This window comes from Balaenoptera ricei, chromosome 3, assembly GCF_028023285.1.
Source record: "Balaenoptera ricei isolate mBalRic1 chromosome 3, mBalRic1.hap2, whole genome shotgun sequence".
Lineage (NCBI taxonomy): Eukaryota > Metazoa > Chordata > Mammalia > Artiodactyla > Balaenopteridae > Balaenoptera > Balaenoptera ricei.
Genome location: NC_082641.1, coordinates 125,597,947 through 125,621,106, shown reverse-complemented (window position 1 = coordinate 125,621,106; position 23,160 = coordinate 125,597,947). Strand labels below are relative to the sequence as shown.

The 23,160-nt window shown below is 38.5% G+C and overlaps 1 protein-coding gene across 6 annotated transcripts in view; it reads right to left on the bottom strand.

The window, feature by feature from the left end:
• The window catches only part of FBXO38 (F-box protein 38), a 52,338-nt gene extending 33,103 nt beyond the window's left edge, over nucleotides 1-19,235 (bottom strand). For 5 of the 6 annotated variants that reach the window (XM_059917426.1, XM_059917429.1, XM_059917428.1 and 2 more), the window contains exons 1-7: nucleotides 19,151-19,235; nucleotides 11,955-12,144; nucleotides 8,059-8,192; nucleotides 5,110-5,273; nucleotides 4,735-4,900; nucleotides 2,219-2,356; nucleotides 908-1,045 (exon numbers count right to left, since the gene is read on the bottom strand). In XM_059917426.1, the coding sequence (XP_059773409.1) occupies nucleotides 908-1,045; nucleotides 2,219-2,356; nucleotides 4,735-4,900; nucleotides 5,110-5,273; nucleotides 8,059-8,192; nucleotides 11,955-12,082 (868 nt within the window). In that variant the 5' untranslated portion in view covers nucleotides 12,083-12,144; nucleotides 19,151-19,235. Of the gene's footprint in view, nucleotides 1-907; nucleotides 1,046-2,218; nucleotides 2,357-4,734; nucleotides 4,901-5,109; nucleotides 5,274-8,058; nucleotides 8,193-11,954; nucleotides 12,145-18,634; nucleotides 18,961-19,150 lie in introns of those variants that run through there. The other variant, XM_059917427.1, reaches the window with a different exon arrangement.
• Nucleotides 19,236-23,160: the final 3,925 nt, after the last annotated feature.

The following is a 23,160-nucleotide window of genomic DNA, read 5'->3' as shown; positions in this document are numbered from 1 at the left end:
TTATTTTTACAAGAGATAAATAAACTGACACCAAGCATTCTTTTCCTTTCTGACTTTATCCTGTTAGCTAGAGCCATGGAATAAAAATTATTCTGTTGAGGAAGTCTCCATCCCCTTCACACAATGTAATGAAGTGTGCTTGCACCAGACTTGATTAACTGACAAAATGCTAAAAATGTACTTACTCATATTTTAACAGTATTAATGATAATGTCTACTTGTTACCAATGGTACTAGATAATTTTTCATTTATATTTTGGATATCCACAGTTACATTTTCTGTTCCCAACTATTAATTATCTATATAGCTAAACTTCTTGGTCTTTTTGTTGCAATGAGGAGATAATTAATGTGGAGCACGTTATGGTACATATGATCATTTAAAATATAATTATGGGAGCTAAAAAGTAAAATCTTTTTTTCTTTTAAAAGCCAACATCTGATGGATGGATCTAATATCCAACTGATAAACATGAAAACATTTTATATACTGTAAGTATTAAGCAAATGTTAGATTAACATTACTAATGCCTAAGTTCTTTTGTAGAACTAAGTTGTCTAAGTCAAAAAACATCTCTTCCCAGCAAAAGGCACGAGGATATCTCCATTAACATTTCTCAGAAAGATTCCAAATATAACATGAATTATTAACTAAGCAATAAGTATTAACAAGCCAGAAAACATGCCTTATCACTCTACTATTTTGAGAAGGTTTAACATTGCATACAAAGGAAATGAATACTGGCTACACTCACGGTTACTTATTCTTCACTAAATACATCAGATAGAAAGTACAATTACTAACAAGCATTTTCTTTTACAAAGACTCAGAAGAGAAGCTAAATAAAAGCTTAATAAATTTTAAACTAATTTTTAAAATATTTAGTAACTAAAGGAAAATGAATACCTGATCTCCAACTGTCTTCAACTACATGTTGGATAAGACCTCCAAGGAAAGGTACTCGAACCATTTCCAAATGTTCCAAGTTGCGGGCAGAGGCTAAGCCTGTTACTAAAGGGACATATTTCAAGGAGTTTGTGGGTCCTGGAGAAAGACAATTTCAATGGAACAATGTAAATTGTAAAGATGATTTTTCAAATCAGCAACTGAAATGAATAACTTATAAATTCTATGTCTGAAAATGACAGCCAAGTGGCTGGCTCTCTGCGATTTATACTTCTCATTGGAAAAAGTATTAGTCTGTTAACCACATACTTATTCAGCGTAAGGATTTTTCAGTAACGTTGGAGATTTAGTATTTTTTGTAAATTCCCTGAAGTTTCAATAGTTTTGAGCTCAAAATAAATAAGGGGAAAAGGCAAGTTGAAAATTTGATCCTTCACTCTAACAAACAGCTCAATGACTTAAACATCTCTCTATGTGACCAGTGTTATATTAGGTGTTATGGAAGATTACAAAAGATAGGATCCTATCCATCAAAGAGCTTGCAACTGACAGGAACATAAAACTAACATGAATAATTTTAAAAAAGATAAAAAGGCAGAACATATCAGGTACAAAAATAAGATCTGATATACTACATAAAAAAGAAAAAAGAGAAGAAAGTAAGTTTAAAGAACAAAACTTAAAAAATGTATACAAGTGAAGAGGAAGAAGGAAGTGTAAACCTCAGGACAAGGAAACAATAACAAGGAAAAACACTCAGGCGAAAAATGGTATGGCTGTTTGGGAACAGTGAGTAGGCAGACCTGACAATAAAAGGAGTACCTTGGAAGGGAGTCTGAAATAAGGATATCAAGAGGGGCCCTGGGTATTATGAACTCTGAAGCAGACAGTTCCCACTTGACACACTAGGGCAACAGAAGCACTGAAGGTTTCAGAACAGAAAAGTAGTATCATAAAAGTAGTGTTTTATGCTATAAGGTAGATTAGGTCAGACAACTATTTACATGCAGAATGATCAGGAGACCAGAGACAAAGAAAGTAAAAAAAATTTATTAAAACAATCCTATAAAAAGTGCCTATAAGAAATATGTAGAGACATTTTGACACCTTATTTTTTCTGCTAAGGGTCAAAGACAAATCATATGTCTACTGTCTTTAAAACAAAAAGTACATTTACCTTCATAAGGTAAGTTACAAACATAAACATTAATAGCATAATATAATTTCACTTACAAATGTAGCTATGGAGTTTGCTTTAGGACATTTTTAGAATAGTGTGTGTATAATTCCACCACAACTATGTACCCTTACCTGCACAGTTCCTCATGACAAAAGTTCGTAAGCTGATGCAAAGAAAATCTTTGAATGGCTGTGGTTTAGTGAGTCTTACCCACTTCATATAAAGGTGCCTTAGCATTGGGATACAAGGAATTTCAGGAACATTCACCCCTAAAGCATATATACAAAAAAAGAAAAAACAAGAAAACCACTAAAAGACTCTGTATTCTGTGTATAAGTTCAATAGTCTATTTTTCAAGTTAACAATATATCCTTCCTGTATATTTTCATCAGAACAAATTACCTAATTAACATGTAGGAAGATAAGCTTATTTAAAACAGGCTTGTAAAGAACAATAAACAGACTGTTATTTCTTTAGAAAAGGCATATGGGAAGATGGGATTTAAAAAGTACTTCTACATTTTATACACACAAGTTTTTCTTGCAACTCTAGCTCTTCCAAAGTTACTAGGAATCATACCTGCAGAGGACCATTTCTGGAAGAAAGGGGATGTAGAGTGGGAGGATAAGTCAGGAGATATGGAAGGAGACACAGCATGGGTAACTTGAAAATTCTTATGGTAGGAAGCAGTTTGAGGAACCTGTCCAAGAGTCTAAACACTGTAGACTAGGGAACAGCCAAGAAGTGACACAATTCTTGGAGAGAAATACAAGGATCCAGGGTGATGGCATTTAAAAAGCAGTAGCTGGCAAAACCAGTTTAATATATAACTTTTAACCTTGAGTCAGTAGAAGCCCTGCTAGCAATGGCAACTAGAGAAAGCAAAATTGGGAGTACTTAAATTGTTGGTTCTTTGAAAGCTAAATTCTACAGAATGCTCCCACTGTAAGGATTACTCCTTAACCTGGTCCACCCAAAAAAACATAGTTGGCTTTAGTACTGAACTATGCATAAACACTGTACTAATTGGGGATTAGTCCAAAGGAAGAAAAACAGAAGAATTGAGGTACAGATTGGGACTCAAGTTGCAAAACTCACAAAGGTACATTTAGCATCTACCATGATGGTGGTAGCTCTGACTAGGAAACCCAAGGGTAGCAAGGGTGAGACAGATCCAGACAAGACAGTTATATTCTATGCCCAATCGACATTTTACCCCAAATCCATTCTATAAACAAAGGACACAATTGCCTGCCTTCCCCAGCATTTTCATTAATTTACTATACACGTTTGTATCACCATCACAGTGTTAAACTGCTGAATTAATCAAATGAATTAAATGCATTTCAACAAAATTTACCAAGTACTTAGTATATTTGCAATGAACTGTGACAGGCATCATGGAAAATATAAAGATATAAAAACAGTCTCTGACTTTACAGAGCTTATATTATAAACTTTAGATATTATAGAATCCCTTTATTATCTAAAAGTCTGAATTCAAACTAGATATCCAACTCCTTCATCGGAACCACTCCTCGATCTTGTAGATGAAGGGTTGCTAGAGAGCTGTGCTCTTCTCCCATAATTGCACATCTAAGACTTATTTAAGACCTAGTCCTTATCATCCCTGCTGCTCTCCCTTCACCACCTGACCCAGTTTCAGAAATATCCAGTTCTTCAGGACCATCCCCAATACCTGGAATAAGGTACAGGAGATACTCAATATGTATATATTAAAGAAAATATTTAATAAATATTAATAGTCAGACTATAGTAACAGGAGTCCCCCAAAATTCCTTTCAGCAATCTAAGCCAAAGATGACAAATTAAATTTGAGGAAATATCTGTTCTTATCATTTACTTAGGTTGAAATTATTAGGATACAATTTCAGAGAATATTTAGATGGAGAATGCACACGGTGACCATTGCAAATAAGGTGCCTTTGGAAAAAGACCACTCCCTCTCCATTTCTCAGGAAAAAGGGAAGTGGCAGAGTTTTCCATCAGCTCTGGATTGAAGAAAGAGGGGCAATTTTTTGCTTGGAGAAGATACAAGTAAACTTAGAGTTATCTAAGATTTTTTATTCTGTGATGTTCTAGAGCTGAGCAGGATAATTAAGTAGCCACTAGCTACATGTGGCTATTTGATAAATAAACATAAAAAAAAATTTAAAAATTCAGTTCCCCTGTTTCACTGGCTACAGTGGGTACCATATGTCATAGAGCAAATATAGGACATTTCTATCACCACAGAAGGTTGTACTGGAGAACTCTCCTCTAGCGGGTAGAACTAGGAGCAAAAGGTGGATATCTGAGAACAAGGGCAGGATTCTGGCTCGTTCAAAAAAAAAACAAAAACACAAAAAACCCAACAACTTTCAAAACTACCCAAACTGTCTATCAAAACGGGATCAGATTGGTTGTGAAACAGTAGTTCTCTCACCTACCTGTCTGCTGCCAACCCCCCACTCTCTGGGGCCCTTTAATGGGAAATCTAAAATTGTATGCAAGTCTCACAAGCATTTCTTTTGCCATCATCAATCAGCAAAGCCATTTCTAAAATCCTCATTATTCCCTTTCAGTGAATATTCAGTTGTATGGCATTTCAAGGAGTCACAAGCAACCCAAGAAACATGTACTCACCAACTAAATGTAAAGTTTGGATTTTGGCTCCTACAGGAATTTTCAGCTTATTTTCAGGAGGAATTGGAAATGCTCCATTACGATTACGAAACTTCCCCAAAATATGAACATGTGGCATGTATGTCCAAATGGATTCTACCAATTCCAAATGAGAAGTTTCCACACCCTACAGAATAATGCCAAAGCAAACACAAGAAAGGCTTTTAATTTAGCATCCAAAGCTTCTATTTCTGTATCATAAGATGCTAAGTATGCAGTGGAACTTAAAAGTTCGTCGTGGATGAAATTTTCATGTGACTGAACATGTTCTATCATTCTTTTAATTTAATATTTCATCAATTAGTTGATGTCAAATGTTCAACCAGGTGCACTCACCACTAAGTTCGGGCATGCCTGCAAAGCTTCCAGAACTCCTGGAATGCTAAAAGCCTCATGGCCCCGTACCCTTCGCCTCTCAAGGTATCTAGGGTGAAGGCCATATAGCTGTTCAACATCTGGCATCTTCTTCAATAGTGTCAGAAAACTGGAATCTGTGAAGCCTAAGAAGTTCACAAGTATTTAGAGCCAAGTTCATCTTTCTGTTGGTCAACATTTATAGGCACTTGTAATTGTTATCAAAAGTTAAAACAACAACAAAAAAAGAGATTTCCTTTTTAAATTTTCATAAGGCTAACACTACAGCTGAACAAATGGTTAAACAGAAAATATTTCCCTTAGTAACAGAGGAAATGTGTCAGAAACACCACTTATTCTGAGTTGATACTTCACAGCTGAAACTTTTAATTTACTACTTTCTTTTTTGTTGTTGCTCCTGCTTTTAAGGTACAGAAATCTTCAACTAAGAACAACACACTTTTAACCCAGATGACGTGGACCTATTTGACTGATGTGTGAGGACAGACAACCTATCTGGCCACCACCCTCCTCCCCAAAAGGTACTCTCTGGTCCATAAAACCTCTAGGCTCTATAGAGGTCACAACTAAAAAAATAAGTAAGATAGGATCCCCGTCTTCAGGAAGCTCACAGTTCTAACCCAAATCCCATCTCAAACTGGGTTCTCTTAGTTACCCATTTCCCAATAATTACTTTATCCTGTGTTTAACTATCATTCCCAGGACATTTTAGACAATTCATTCTTTTGAAAAAGACGGATGCAAGTTAGCTAAGAGAGCATAAGCAATCCAAACTACGAGGATGCTGAACTGACAGAAAACTATTTATCTGAGAGGCCAGCTGTGCTCCATAGTGGGAAACAACCAGATGCGAAGAGAAAGATACAGGTTACTTCCACAGTACGAGCTGCTGGTGCGGTAAGTAAGGAGATAAGTCTCATACTGATGACACTTTATTATCTTACTTTTTGTTTTTAATGGAGGCCATCAGAAAGCCAACTGTCTACTCACTAATGATAAATAAAAATATTAATTTTCAAGAATAAAAATGAAGTCCCAAACCATTAAGTCTTACTACAGTTTTCAAAAGTTGTTCTACTTGTACAGGGCTAGTCTAGATGCTATGTTAGCTTCAGATTCACAAAAAATGAAGAGTAAGAAGGGACCTCAGAGATTACCTGGTCTCTCTAATTATAATAACAGTTCTTATTATTGTCTTGTACAGTAACTCTACTAAACCATTCAATCATTTTACATATCTACTCTCACAACCCAATGAAAAGGTTTATCACCCCATTTAAAAATGTAAAAAATGAATGTGACCTTTGCCAATGTCCATCCTCTCTTGTTGTACATTACACGTTGCCTCTCTCCAACTTCTTTACAGAGATGGTATGACAGTCCAAGGAGATCATATATGTAAACCATAAAGTGCTATATAAAAACCTTATTTAGCATTATTATATAGAGAATCAGGGTATAAACTCCAGAGACCAGACCAAGGTGGCATTAGCAAAGCAGGGTTAGTGAGACCTTATTCTAGGCTATAGAGACTTTGCTTTGACTCTCTTTTATATTTGTTGCAGTGATGGGAAGTCTTGGGCTCACAGGTATTTATCACAGTCTAAAAGAAGCCAGCAATGTGCAGACAAATTCTTCTCTAATTTGATACGGGGCAGAGATTTTAATTGTAAGATTGCACCACATGGGAGCTCTGCTATCCTATGTCTTTATGTAGTGCATTAACCCCATGTCCACATTTCCTACTGGCCTAACCTCTGTTAAAGAAAATGTAATAAAAGAAATGACAGTCCTTTTCACATTGCCCTGATTTTTTCTTTCCTGCTGTCTCTGCAATATGATGAATGCTTTTCCCTTACGATAGTTTCTTTAAAGTATTTGAAGACAAATGTGGTTTGCCTCCCACCAAGCTATGTTCTAGCCTCAAGTCTCTGCAATGTTCTTCACAAAAAGATATAGTGATAACTCTGGCCAACTGATAAAAGTTATCAGTTGACCAATGACCCTCTTGAAAGCTTATGCAGCACCCCAAACTGTACAATATCTCAGTATTTGAGAGGCAGTCTGTTCTGTTCCACAAAATAGAACAGAAGAAGACAATTATCTCCTCAGCCCTTCACTTCTATGAAGGACCCCTCCCCTTTGCCCAGCACCACAGCTGCATCACATTTTCAAAATATCAGGATCTGAATATTGTTGATGAAAGGTAGTTTAAAAAGACATTCAAAATTGCTAAACAACATTAACTAAAGTGGCATAATTAACAGACTGGTGTTAACTGAAAAGAAGCCTGATTAGCCCTTAATATTATTTCTTCCCTTTGAGGTGTGCTCTGCTTAACTAAAGTCATGAACTTTCTTTTCTGGTGGTCTCTTTACCTGAGGTCCATTTGTTGTGGTTAGGGTACTAACTCTGAGTTCTTCACATGCAAGGCCAATGCATTATTTGAGAAATCTCCAAGACCTAGCACAGGCCTTTTAAAAGTGCTAAAGAAATGAAAGTTCCAGAAGTGCAATTTCTGTGACCTACAACTAGAGCAGCTTTACGAAAACTGATAAATATCTGTTTAACCAGAGGGTGCATGAAAACCTGCATCATGGAAGAAAAGACACTTTGTCAAATGTGATAGACATATACTTAGCTAATCAAAGGCTCAATATGTATTCTCCGATCATATATTTGTGGAATAGACTGATGCAGTTTCTTAAGGAGAAGGAAATGAAAAGAGACCACTAAAACAGTAAAGCCTCAGGCAAAACTCATTTCATCAACCTAAACCAACCTAAAAAATTTATCCATCTACAAGGTGCCTAGATTGCCTATTCCAAAGCAACAAGTAGCTTTTGATGGGAATGTTATTAGTAGTTTCCAGTGGGGCTCCACTGTACGTTACAGGCTAAATTTACTTACCACTCGGCATGTATTCCCACCATCGCCCTGCACAAAGATCCACTACCCTCACAACTCTCAGATATAGGGTGACCGCTTCCTTTAGCTTCCGGGAAAGACATTCCATACACATGATATCCTGCAGAGGGAGGTACCTTTGTAAGAGAAAGAAACTCATATTTATCAAGTGGGTAAGTACTTCATCTCACTGACAGGTTATTTTTTTCCTTCCTCCATTCTCCTGCCCCTCAAATAAAATAAGACTGTAGTAATATTCACTGAGTTTTAAGATTAACATGCATACATACCTTTTTACTAAAAAAAAAAAAAAAAACAAATCAGCAAATACTCAAGCATCCAAATAAAGCGTGGAGCCCCCTCCATAGAGCATTTGATAAATCCTGCCTTTCTCCTTTTAAGTTTTTAAGGACAAAGAAAATCTCAAAAAAAAAAGGAAGGATAAAAAAATCTCAGTACATTTCAAGGTACAGTGATAAGGGAATGTACAAAAGATCAGAGAGAACTGATCAATTTGAACCTAACCAATATTTTCTCATAGTTTTTACAGAATCCATTTCCTAAAGTGGCTAAAAAAATTCCTCTCTGCTCCCACTCAACACCACCCAGAATCTCTACTATTTTCTTCAACAAATATGTATACTAAGTTTATAGTGTACATTTTTCCCTAGATCTTTTACCTTTTAATCACATACTCTAATAAAAGTATTGCATAAGCATTAAGTGAAAACACTCATCTGAATTACAATTTCCTTTTTTCCGACCTCCCCTGTTATCTCTTCCTTCAAGAAACTTTTCAACTAACCTCTACTTTTGTTCTGTTTCCAGTAATACCAATATATATATCTCTCTCTCAACAGACCTAGGTTAATTAAAAAAAAAAAAAGAAGGCAAAAGCTACCCTTTATTGAGCTGGTATTGTGTCACAGTCACTGTTTCACAACTTTTGCAAGCTAGGTTCTTTTCCTGTTTGCGACACAGCCCTCCCCCAATCCTTTCTCTTCCCTTCTCTGTTCTGCTGTGTTCCCCACCCCTCTGGCTATGAGGTGACTTTGGCCAATGGAAGGCAGGGCAAAGGCTTTCTGCTATTGCTAGTCCCCTAGCTGAATGAATCTTTAGCGTCTCTTCCTCATTCCCTTAACCCTACCTACACCTCTCTGAATGATCCCTTCATTAAGTTATCTTCAAATTCCAGCCGAGGGTATCTTGTTTCCTGCTACGACCCTCATTGATATAGTAGGTGCTACTGTTACTCCACTTTACAACTGGTGAAATTGGCTCAGAAAAGTTAACCAGAAAAAAGTCAACAGCTAAATAAGAGAGAGGAAGAGCAAGGATGTCAACAGTTGGGTCTATTTCCTAAAAATTAAGCTAGTTCTAAAGGAAAGTCCAGGTATACGTGCTGAATATTTCTCTGCTCTATTTTTTTCTACCTCTGACCCCTCTGCATTCTCCTTTATAACTATTTAAATAAAGAGAATAAAATAAAGTCAAATTCTCTACCAAAAAAGCATTATTGCCAACTTAATTTACAGTTTCCATAACTTAGATATGAGGATACTTTTCAGAAACTATATAACTATACACTTTATAAACAATGAAAAACTGCATTTGTTTTCTAAATCAAGTTTTGCCACTAAAACTTTTTTCCACAAATCACTGATTTTTATCCGAAGTATTTGCCTGAGTTAATATTATACTCCCTTGAAATACAAACATCAGTAATCTTATGGAGATTATCTTATATTTGCCCTCAGAAGAAGAATGTATTTTTACTCCACACATACATAGTCAAAAAGCTGGAGTTCAAAAGGCAGATCAAACATATTTTAGAAAAGATGTGTTTAACATGGCAGGTACAGCAAAGATTAAGTTTCTTTTAAGGAAGCCATGGTTTTTCTTGTTTCATGAAAACATGCTAAATGGTTATTACAGGACTACAAAATGAGTCCTCAGATAAAAACTTTAGAAGCCTAAAAATAAATGGTTATTTTTAGAATACCATATTCAAGTACTCAGCTTAGTTCACAGTTCTCCTTACATTCTGCCAATTTGCTGCACGTTTTTTTCATTATAACCAGGGTAACATCCTTCTATTTGATTCCACTCCTTCTACTGTATATTCTGTTTGAACTGCAAAATCGAACCCACTCTCAATTTAAAATATGATCAAATTTGTTCATAATATGCCCTACCATTAGTCAACAAACATCTAACACACATCCCTAGAAACGATTTTACCTATGCTTTCCTCTAGTATTTTAATAACTTCACTGTTTAATTCACTGATACATTTAGAATATAGCTGTCAGATATGAGAGAGAACATGCTTTTATTATTTTCTTCAAATGTTTTTAGGTTGTGACATCATCACTGAATAATCCACTCAGCTTTTCCTCACTAATGTGAATACCAAGTTTATCATAAACTAGATCCCCACGTATATTTGAATCTACATATGGAGCCTATATATGGAGTTTGTTTTACCCAACTGTCTGGCTATCTTCTCCTGTACCAAATCTTTAATTATTGTGTATCTTAGAATACATTTGAACATCTAGTAGGGTTAGACTCTTTTTCTGAAAAATTTTGGCTACAGAATTTCTCCTGCCAGATGAACTTTAGTATCATCCTGTTATGTTAAAAAAAAGTCTATTATTTTAATTGGGCCTTCTATTCCCAGACAGAACTGAATAAAAACTACACTGTGTCACATAATAAACTGCAGAAGATAAAGACTAATACAAATTTATACTGGAAAAGAAAAATAAAGTGCCCATAGTTCCCTAAAATAACTCTGCTATCACGATTTTAAAACTTCTTAATCTGCAAATATTCAATAATTTTTTAAAAATTCAAAATTTTTCTAGGAACTTCATATATGGAAATCTCCCCTAGGTAAATAATCTAAAATAATGGAAAATTCAGAAGCTTAGAGAAGTTAGTTGCATTATATAAGAGAAAAATTAGAAACAATAGAGACGAAAGAATACAGGAAAAGGTAATTATCATGTCATGGTCAGTGGAATAGAAAGCAGTGACTAAAATGATAATTATGAAGACCATGCAGCAATATGAAAAAAGGCACAACACAATATAACCATTAACACTTACCAAGTGTTTATGCCATTCAGTGTATTGAGTGCTTTAAAAGCATTATCTCATTGAATTCTTATAATAACATCTTTATATCTATCATTGGTCCAGAGATAGTAAATGAGAGACTCAGGATCAAACTCTGGTCTCTCATTCCAGAGACAAAGTATATCAGGATGTGTTTATTTGAGTGGATAATGAAAGAAGACAGCAGGAGAAGCTATAATGAAAGGGTTTCACTGGTTGTTTTTTTGGTTTTGTCTCTGGTTTCTTTAACAATTGTTATAATACAGTTTAGATAAAAATATAATTTTAAAAAAGGATTTTGAAAAAAATTTACCTCAAAACAACTTTAATGTGTGCACTGCATATACCAACGATGGGTATTATTTCACAAAACTTTTTTCATTTCCTTTCGTGTATGTGCACACAGAGCAAAATGTGCTTCTCGCTATGGACTGTAATCCAAAAGTCAGAAACACTGCTTTATATCATACACACAAGGTACTGTAATAATAAAAGTCAACAAATCTATCAGTCAGTAAGAATTCCAAGAAGCCTGGAATGTTAACACAGTCTAGATAATGGCCGCCCAATAAAACTTTCTCCAATAAAGGAAATATTCTCTATCTTCACTGTCTGTGCTGTCCTATACTGTAGCCACTAGCCATACTGGATCTTTAATTTAATTTAAACGCCACATGTGGCTAGTGACCACCATATTGGACAGCATAGCTCTAGCATTTGCTCCTACTTATACTATACATTCCATGTAGGTGAAAATCAACCAAACAAAATCTTACCTAAAAATATGGCAAAGCACTTCATGTGAAAGTTGATTCATATAGTCTTTTGTTTCATCTGATATTGTTTCTTCAGGAATATCATTGTTCATGAGACACGTTTTAACACTTTTCTTTCGTGGACCCATTGCTGCGTTATCTCCAGTATCAAAGAGCAAATCTCCCCTTTTGGTTACTTGAGTTCAAAGACCTGAAAGCAAGCAGTGATTAGAGTAGACCAAAACACACCAAACCCAGATGCAGAAATTATCTTGGTAAAACAATGTTTATTTTAGAATATCGACACACAAAGATAGTGCTATTACAATGGTACAGACTACATTCAAATTAATAAAAATACTACATGAAAGGCACAGAACATCTTTTCTCTGAAGAGCAGTAGAGATAAAAATGCATTATTTAGAATGAGCAAAAATCCAAGGAATCAGGAGTCCTGGATTCTATCTGTACTCTGTTGCTTCCTAGCTAATTCACTCAATTTCTCCAAGCACCAAATTCCTCATATGTAAGATAAGATTAAACTAGACAAACAAAACCCCTTCCAACTCCAGGAGCTTGTGATTCTAGGACTGCCCCTAACACAGCAGAAAGGAGAAGAATCTTGGATTCTAGTCCTGGATCTGCCACAAACTACTTCTATGAACTTGAATCACCTTTTAAATTCTTCCTTCTCCCACCTATAAAGTGAGGGGATCACATTTCACTGGTGGGTCACATATCCCCTTATGAATTTGATTAAAAAAAAACTATTAACCTTCTCCACAAAAAGCAATAACCAAAAAAACTACTTAATTTTACATGCAATTTCAGAGGAAGAATAAAACAACCCTTCTCCCTCCCCTCTCCCTCTCCCATAAGTATTAAGGAGCAGAGGTTAATTCACTTTTGTATCAGATGTATGTTTTGTTTGTTTTTAAAATAAGCTTTAGTGAGGGAGGAAGAGGAGAAAGGAGGAGGAACGGAGTGGGGGAAATAAAATAAAAGATGAGCGAACTTCTGCCCAGAGGTTTGTTTTATTTTGCAGATCAGGTTAAGAGGGAACTGTATGAAAACAGTGTCCTTTAAATAGCATTATCAATTATCTCTGGTAAAATTCGGAAAACTTATCTGGATTCAAAGTGAGAGAACTGTAGAGTTCAGAGCTTAATCATGCTACAGTGATGCAAAGAATTGCTCTCGCAAATCTGTCATCTCTAGATTAAACAGTGTTTGCTCCCTTTTATGCACCAATGTTTTTTCTTAATTATAATCTGTTACTATCAGAAGTTTCTAAAGTGGACCCCATGTTTCCATTTTCTTACAGAGTTGCAATAAAAGTGTAACCTTTTCTTGATGACCTGAGGTTATCATTTGAATATATGTTATATTCTGCAATATAGTCTCAGGGACTCCTGAACTACATGGAGTTCCTGGGGTTCCTTTGCTTCAGCAGCATATGGGAGCAAACTACAAGGCTAAGTGAATTCTTATATTTCTTGTGTGCGTGTGTGTGTGTGTGTGTGTGTGTGTGTGTGTGTGTGTGTTTTCTGGTCTCTTCTTCCCTCACTGAAAGGTTACGCACTGTGACTTCTGACAGGTGTCAGCATGCTTGCTTCTCCCTGCACTCCACCCAAACACACACACACACACACACACTCACTCACACACACACACGCCTCTAATTTGCTGTTTCTAATCAGCTATGGCCTGGGAAACCAAAGAAATAAGTTTTTAGAATTGTGTGTGGATTAATTATCAACAGGCAGTTGGTAGTATGGACTTAAGGAATTCTGCAAAGAGTAGGTACGTGAGCTACAGTTCACTGAATTTGTTTTTAAAGAATTTAATACACATGATCAAACAGAAACCAAATCAGCCTACAAGAAATCCTAGTTTGCAGAGGATAAAATCCTTCCAACCTGACCAAGCCATCTTTCCAGTCTCATCTTTCAATTCTTACCACTTGCTCACTCCAGCCACACCAGTATCCTCAGTTCATCCGTTTGTTTAACATTCATCTTTTACTCCTAGTAAGCTACTAAATCTGGCTAGAATGTCCTTCCCTTCCTTTTTTTTTTTTTTTTTTTGGCCTGGAAAACCACTACTCTGCCTTCAAAATCTAGTTAAACGTTAAGTCCTCTGAAAAAACGTCTCCTACTAAACTCCTCTTCTGAGCTCCCTGTGAGACTTAACTAACATTAGCTTCTCCCATGGCAACTTGGATAGTATTATATTGATCATGTCTCTGCCAGGAAAAGGAAGAGAATCTCAATCTCCTGCCACTGGGTGATAACAAATCACACATGTCTGATGTGTGAATATCCATCAGTCTTTCCATTATTCCATATGCGCCCCGTAGCTGCAAGGCTGCTAAGAACCATTTCACGCTCCTACTTTTGCCACCACAGCACTCAGTGATCTCAGCAACAAGCCTGTAACCCTGGCAAAAATGCAATCACACTTTACTCCAATAGGAACACATAACAATTAGCTACCCTGAGGCATTCAAATACGTTGACAAGGCTATTAACCAGTACAGACCAATCCAACCATGGATTAATTCTCCAGCTATGTTATTTAGCACATGCTTCACCTTTTACACCCTCACCTTTGACAACTCTAACCGTTCATGGATACCACGTTCTTGATTTCATCCTCTAAGTAAAAATCTTTCTTGGCCCTTCCTCCTTCTTTTTCTTCAGCAAATCCACACCACTTAATACTTTCCACCCTCATCTTATGATTCCACCTTTTATTGCTCCTTATTTTGCAATACTGTGGTTTTGTGTGAATCAGATTTAGTAGCTCCAGTGCACAACGTACACTTGAAATTTTAAACCAATAGATTGCACCTTAAATACCACTGATTTTATATAAAGTTCCCTTGTTTAGCACTCAGAAAAATATTTACTCACAGATATGACATTACACAACATTATCGAGAGGTTAGGTTAAGTCTCCAGCAAGCCCACAAAGATCCATTTAACCTACTATGCATTAACACTACTACCAAAGGGCCTAAATTAGCAGGACTACAAGAAAAATTTAGGTGAAATTGTAACATGGTTCCCATATCACGTCTAGAATTGAAAACTTGGTCATAGAGCTACTTATTTGGCAGCAGCTGGAGTAGTGACTTCCCTGCTACAAGGCTTCGGTGGGAAAGGGACTTGTGGAGATGAACGTTGGGGTAAAGGATAAGACCGCCATCTTCCATCTAGGGGCTTTAACAGTTCAGGACTCATAGCTGGGGGCAATTCCTCAGTCCTCTCCAGTCCAAGTAGGTGCCCCTGGCAATATTAAGGAGATAAAAGGCTCATTCAAGGACTCACTTATTTTCCCTCATCACCACTCAAACTCTATTTAAAAAAACAAACAACAACAAAATAACCCACACAACTGTTTCAACTAAAGCTGGCTTCATCATCACTTAAGTGAAATACACGACTGGACTATGCTGAGAGCATTTCATCCCAGGCTGTGAGTACAGAGGCCTGGTATCTCTGTTTGAAAAGAAAACACCACGAAAGACAGAGACCTAGTGATGACGGAGTCTCTCTTATATGTGCGTGCTCTCTCTCAATTGCTTGTCTTTTAGTGGGATGAGGGATAAAAGCAGGTGAGAACAGAAAACTGCCATGACTAGTCTTCTATGTCTTGGTTTCTTCCTACCCCTATCTCCAAAATATCACCACTCGCCACTTGAGAAACTCAATAAGGTAGAGAAGGTCCAAAGCAGCAGCAAGAAGAAAGAGGAAAAGAGGGAAATTCCAATTATCAACAGTAGATAAAGATGACACATAGGAACGGGCCTAGCAGAGGGGTTATGGAGGGTAAGGGAGAGGTGAGTATAAATAACTAGTGGGTATAAATATGCAGAGACTGTATTTTGCAGCACTAGGTGTTATTTTTTAGGGTTAGCAAGTCCTGGAGGCTGAGATTCTAAACCTCAAAGAAATATCATTTTGAACCCCAGAAAGTTAAAAGGTGAAGGGTCCTTCACAGACTTAAAGGGTCACACAGTTCTTAATTTTTTGTGGGTCACAAACCCATCTGAGACTATGATGAAAGCTATACATCCCCCCAAGACAACAACAAAACACACCCAGACTCATATATACTTTCAGGGGCTTCACAGAGACATGGAAGCTCATCCAGAGGACCCTATCCAAGGCTGGTCCCCCAATTTTTAGATGGACAAACAGAACCAGAGGGTCTAAGTCACTTGCCAAGGACATATATTAAGTGGCAGAGTTCAGGCTGGGATTCAGATTTCTCGGCCTACACTATACAACCTGTCATCAAGTCAGTCCTTTGCACCTCGGCTGGCTGCCTGCATTCCAGAGCTATGCCCCAGTGCTTGGAAATGCACTTCTGGATGCTCTGATAGAACTGCTGCTGACCACACCCTCCTTCACAAATTAGAGCTTGTGGTCCATCTAATTTGGCTCCCACACAGTAGCCTACAGCAGCCCTGGGTGTCCTACAGTCATCCTGTGGCTGGCTGTTTAGCAGACCTTAGCCACAGGAAGCATCACTTTTGTCCTACTGGTCCAAGTATGTTCTAAGTAGTAAGCCTGAATTGTTTCTGAGCATTCTTTAAACTTGAGAAACTCAACAAGGTAAGGAAGGTCCTTCTCATTAACACGTAGGTGTGCTCCTCTCCTATCCCAAACTAGACTACACTATCCTCTACTAAGTTAATTCATTCTGGTTGCTCCCAGATTTATCCCTATCTTTTAAACCTTAACCCTCCAGGCTATTTCTACTTCTTGTTGAGGAGCACCAACATTTCCTTGCTTGCAAAAATCATTTTCCTTTTTATTCTCTATTTTCATTATAGAGGTTTTAACACGTATTGTACACAATTCTGACAATTGTTGATACCTATAGAAGTCCTATATAAACCTACTCTTTTACTCCCTAAATGCACAACTTAGAAATCTTCTTACACCTGTTCTATCTTGTCAACATCCTCTTTCATCCCTGTCTTATTCTACTAATTCCTCTCTTACTCAGATCACACTGGACCCTCCAAGGTACGTGTTTGTCTCTTACTAACATACTTTATAGGGAAGCGATAAACCGACTTATCTTACAACTAATGAGAAAACTTAGGGACCTCTTCTTTTATGAAACTTTCACAATGCTGAATCAATTTCCCCATTCTGTATCTAATTAATAACAATTCTCTGGAGAAACTCCTTTTCTAAAAATTGCTATCTTCTATCTATTCATCGGTCGATCCAACCAACCCCTCACTCGACTATTTTTTTATTGCCTATTAGGTGCTAGGTGGTGACAAAGTCTTTCCTCCCATGAAGCTTACAGTCTCACAGTGGAGACAGATTCTACCACCAGTGTCTGACAACTCAGCCACTTCAATTACTATAACTTAAATTCCCTTTCATTAACCTCACCAAAAATATCTCTCTCCCATTTAAAACTTCCCAATGTCTTCAATCATCCTATCTGGTCAAGGGCTTCCCTGCCCTTGAGGTTTCTAACACCTAAAGAAGTTTCTATTGGCTTCAGCTTGCTCATATCAATGTAATACGGCATGTCAATTTGACACCATTCCTCATCATAGATCTTCTATGTCTACTTCCTAGAACAGCCTCTCTTGCCTAAAGAAATGCCGTACCACATCCACCAAGCTGCTCAGATAAAAAACAAATAAGAAAACAGAATTATAGTACTGAAAATGTCCAGGAGTCATCCAGTCCAATCTTTCATTTTCCAAGAGAAGGAAAGTGAGAACCAGAGAGGTAAGCTGGCTTGCCCAAAGTCACAAACCCAGAAAGTATCAATACCAGTGCTGAAACAAGGATCCATGTCTTTAACTCTAGTTCAAGTCCAATTTTATTTCACTATGTCACTTTTCCTTACTGTAATCTAGCTTTTCCCTCTTCTCCTATTGTATGGCTTAGTATCTTTTTTTAACTAAAGTGTGTGTACTTCCAGGCACACAGTCATTTAAACAAACACACACAAAAGTCTATATTCTTTACCCAAAGAGGACATACGAATCACAGCATCACAAATTTTAAAGAGAAAGAGCCTTAGTGATAACCTAGACCAGTAATTGTCAAAAAATGTTAAAAATTACAAGCACAGATTTTTCGATCTATATGGCTACATAATATGTACTCTCCACACCTCACCTTTTCCCTCCCCCAGAAACTCATGGCTTTATAGAGCCATTATTTTATTCTTCATTCGTGCAGACTATGGGAAAGGGGATTAAGAACCTGTGACCTAATCTAACTCATTCGTTTGTCAGATGAGAAATCTCCAGTCCAGAAAAGGAAGGTAAACCAGCAATTTAATAGCAGTTTTAAGATTAAAAACCAAAGGTTTCCTATGTTTCACATCTGCGTGTTTTACACTGCTGGTACAGGTTTCTAAAACAAAGTCTTCAGGACAGAGCTTTCCACTACACAGGAAACATAGGAACCTCACGAAGTGCCAGTTGCCCTTGGCCGATTTGGTGTCTGGAAAGAAACATGGTAGACACCTCTGATAAGTCATCTCCTGGCTACACAAAATGCAGGGAAGAGATGCTTTTCTGGCCTGTCTCTAAGGTAAGACTCCTTGAAAGGGAGTTGAGAATCTGATTTTAGAGTTAGGAGGGGCATCAGAAGCATCCAACACCTTCGTTTTACAGATATGTAAACCGTGCCACAGAGAGGGTAACGGACCTGGGCAAGGTCAGGGAGTCGGTGGACGAGGTAAGACTAGAACTCCGGGCTCCCGATCCCTTAGCTGGCCGCCTCTCCAAGATGTATTCACTGCGTCCTGCTCAGAACATCTCCTCAGTAAGCTGACTACAGGCCTTAACTGACCGGCTTTAACACTGACTTAACGTTAAAATCGTGGAACTTCTGACGCCCAGAGTGGGATGGGGTCCCAGAAGTTGGCCAGGCCAAAACTCCCCATTGTGTTGAGAAAATCAAGACTCAGAGAGGGTTCTGTATCCTGGGATCTTGGGCCAGATTCAGGCAAGGTGGCAAACCCTGCCACCAGGGCCTAGAAGGCCAAGAACCACAAGCCCAATCCCGGCTCTTCGGGGAGCTCTAGGCCCGAAAAGGGGCCGAAGACCAAGAGCCCGAGCGGTCGGGGGCCGCAGAGCCCCATCCAGCCGCCTCCACCCGCCGCACGCATCCCGGGCTCTGCAGTCCGCCGCCCGTCCCCGGCCCACCCTGCCGCCGCCTCACCTACGCCAGCCCTCCGTTTGTTGTAGTGGTGGAGGGAGGGAGAAACGCAACACACACTTCCCGCGGCCCCCACCGCCGGAGCGCTTCCGCTTCCGCCGCCCCTCGGGCACTTCCGGAGTGTTGGTATCCCGGGCTAGGCCCGCTCCCCATGCCCATGCTGGGTGTGGGGCGCGGGCGTCCGGGCCCGGCAGCCATGTTAAGCGTGGCGTTTGGAGGCGGGCTGGGGGCGCGTCCTTCATTCACGTGACAGCGGCGCCACGCCCAAAGCGTCTAGCGTCGGACGCCGGATAAATGCTCGTGATTCTGTGGTTTGCTTCTTGTTGGCTTTGGATGAGCTTTCGGTTTTCGCGTTTCTCTGTTGTAAAGTAGCGAGCTAGGTTCCAGTAGAGGTATTTCCAGAATTCGTTCACCTGAAAACAGAATATCTTTTTTTTGGGGGGGTGGGGTGGGGCAGTTAAAGATGTCAATGTTAAATCAGCCCTTCCCTACTTTTGGGGCGTTGTCTCTGCACGTAATTTACAATATTTTATAGTTTCCAAAGGGTTTTCACGTCATTGCCTCATTGAAAACTCCCTGACACCGTGACGTATGGGCAGGAGTCAGTTTAACCCGTTTTTGTTTTTTTTTTCTTATAAAAATTATCTTCAGAGAGAATATGGACTGAAAAAAAAATGCACAACCTGGAAGTTGAGAATTATGTTTTATTCAGCTCACTTGCTGAGGACTTGAGCCCGGGAGACAGCCTCTCAGATATCTCCGAGGGACTGTTCTGAAGAGGTAAGGGAGGAACCAAGATATATAGGAGATTTTGCAAAAGAAAACAAAAACAAAACGTAAAACAAAGACAGGTAGTCGAACATGAAAATATTACTGCTGATTAAAGAAAAAACAGACATGTCAAATTAGTGATTTTAGCTCTTTTTTATGTATGAGAAGATGTGAGAATCTGGGCTTGTTGAAATCATTCCTTTGATATGCACCGTAAGTGCCTAGGGTCTGTAATCCTGTTTTTCTCCGTCCTGAATCCCCTTAGGGTGCACCTTCAGGGACAGCTGCAGTGATTGATGGCTTGACGGCCACACCATTCTTTGTTAACTGAAATGGCAGGCAGCATTCTGTGTCTACATAGGTAATTTCTCAGTGTCACACAGCTAGACAGAAACCCAGATTTTTACCCTCCAAATCCCGAGTTCGTGCCCCTAAATACAGGTAACCCTTGAATATCTCTGGGATTAGGGGCCAAAAATTCACTTATAACTTTACAGTAGGCCCTCTGTATTGCAGTCCACATCTGCAGGTTCAACCAACCATAGAGTACTCACTCTGTGACCTTGAGATGTCAGCTCTAAGCCTTGGGTTTGTTAGGTAAAAATGGACATCATTGTGGTACCTGCATAGCAAACCACTGCAGAATTTAGTGGCTAACGCAAATAATTTGTTAGGATTCTGTGAGTTGACTGGGCTCAGCTGGGCAGTTCTATATTGGGATTTCATGCATTTGAAGTTAGATGTCAGCTGAGACTTGAGTTAACTTTGGGCTCCAATGGAAGTTATATTGTAGGCAATTTAAGCTGTAAGCCCTCTAGGGGCTCAGCTAGAACTATCCACCAGAGTGCCTACACATGGTCTTCTCCCTCTGGTTTGGATCTCTCCGAGCAAATCGCTGGGTTCTGATAGGGAACACTCGGAAATAGAGTGGAAAGTGAGTTGTTCCAAGCAGTACAGGAGGAAGCTCAAGGACAGGACTTCATATGATCTAGCCTTGGGAGTAGAAGTTACTTCTGTCACATTTTGTTGATCAAGGAATCTCCCCAGATTCAAGGGGAGATAGGTAAGATTCCTCCTCTTAATTGAACGAGTAGCAAAGAATTTATGGCCATCTTTAATTTACCATGCTACCTCATTTGTTTAACTGTTTGTTCTTGGAGGGATGTATGTCGATTTTATTAGCACATGCATCAAAAAAGGAAGACTGGTAGCCCCACCAGTACAGTCTTGAGTCTGTACATGAATGATTCTTTACATGATTTCTTTTTAATTGTGGTAAAGTACACATAACACAGTTTACCATTTTAACCAATTTTAAGTGCACAGTGGCATTAAGTACCTCATTGGCATTAAGAATATTTACATTGTTGTGCAACTGCCCCGCCATCCACCTCCAGAATTTTTTCATTTTCCCTAATTGAAACTCTATGCCCGCTAAGTAACAAACCCCACCTGCGCACCACAGCCCCTGGCAACCACCGTTCTACTCCCTGTACCTCATATAAGTGGACTCATACAATATTTGTCCCTTTTTGTTTGGCTTTTTTCACTTAGCATAATGTTTTTAAGGTTCATCTATGCTGTAGCATGTGTCAGGCTTTTCTTTTTAAGGCTGAATAATATTGCATTGTATGCATATATTGTATTCTGTTCGTTCATCCATCAGTGGACATTTGGGTTGCTTCCCAAACGTCTGTTGTGAATAGACACTTGTGAATAATGCTTCAGGGAATATTAGTGTGCAGATATCTCTTCTAGATCCAACTTTCCATTTTTTTGGATATATACCCCAAAGTGGGATTGCTAGATCATATGGTAATTTTTAATTTTTCCATAGCAGTTGCACCATTTTACAATCTCACCAACAGTGCAAGGGTTCCAGTTTCTCTACCATCTTTCTGTCATTTGTTTTTTGTGAGGTAATATTTGTAATCCACTTAAAGAGCGCCTGGCACACAGCAGATATTCCGCAAAGGTTAGCTGTTACTGTTTGATTCTTCAGAAGCCTCTTTTTCTTCCTTCTTCTCAGCAGTGTTTGAAGTTGCAAGGGCTGAATTCTTAGCATGTGATATTCTTAGCATGGAGTTCACTTTCAAAAGCATCTTAAATTTTCCCAAGTTACATAAGGAAATGCTGTGAAAGGATGTTGTATGTAGGTATGTGCATAGGGAATCGAAGTTTCAAAACCAAACACAAGGTGGTAGATTAGGCACGCACACACACGCACACGCACGCACACAAAAGGAAAAAAGAAAAGAAAAAGCTGCATAGGAGGCTTTTATAAACATGAGGTCGGAGTGAGCATAAAGGAACAAGGCCCTTGTTTTTCATTTTTAATTTGGACCGTACTGTTCAAGATCAAGGTTATGTCACAAGAAAGTGAAAAGATTTAGAATGAAACTTCAGAAACTCAAAAAGCTTTCTTTTAAATAATTAGCCTTGGTACTTCCCTGGAGGTCCAATGGTTAAGACTGCGTGCTTCCACTGCAGGGGGCACGGGTCCATCCCTGGTCGGAGAACTAAGATCCCACATGCTGCACGGTGCAGCAGAAAAGAATAACAAATAAATAGCCTTACTGTGATTTCCCTGTCACTGCATCTAGTGCTGATCTTTTAGCCTGATCTCTAGACGTGTGAGAGTAAATAAGCTATTTTTTTAGAAAAAAAATTGTTTGAAATGCCAAGAGCTATTTACCATCAGCCAACGTTTACTAAAAGACTACATGGGGCCTGGGAATATGTTAGACAGGGCTGCAGAGATGACTAGGAACAGTCTCTGCTCCTAGGCAATCTGGGAGACATCATCTACAAGAACACTTAAGTGAAATTTGGGAAATCCTGGCACTGTGGAATGTCAGGATGCCCAAGCAGCACAGAAGACACTGAGTGAGTCCAGGCTCTATGCAGCTACACTTGAAATAGTAATTACAAACACCCTCTTCAGCTAACTTTTCCTTCCCCCATGAGCTTCTCTGTCACTACTTCTTAATTGTGTCTCTGTATCATCATCCTGGCTCTAGTGTCTCTGTTGCAAATTCTTATTGTTTTGTTTTGTATTCTTTTAATCACAATGTCTCTCTACCAACCATTTTAAATACATGATTATATTTAATCCCTATGAACTCTGTAGGTATTGCTTGCCCCATCTTACAGGTAATGTAACTCAGGTTCAGAGAGGTTAAGTATTTTGCTAAAGCTCACACAGCTAGTAAATAAAGAGAATCATTGTGAAATTTTCACTG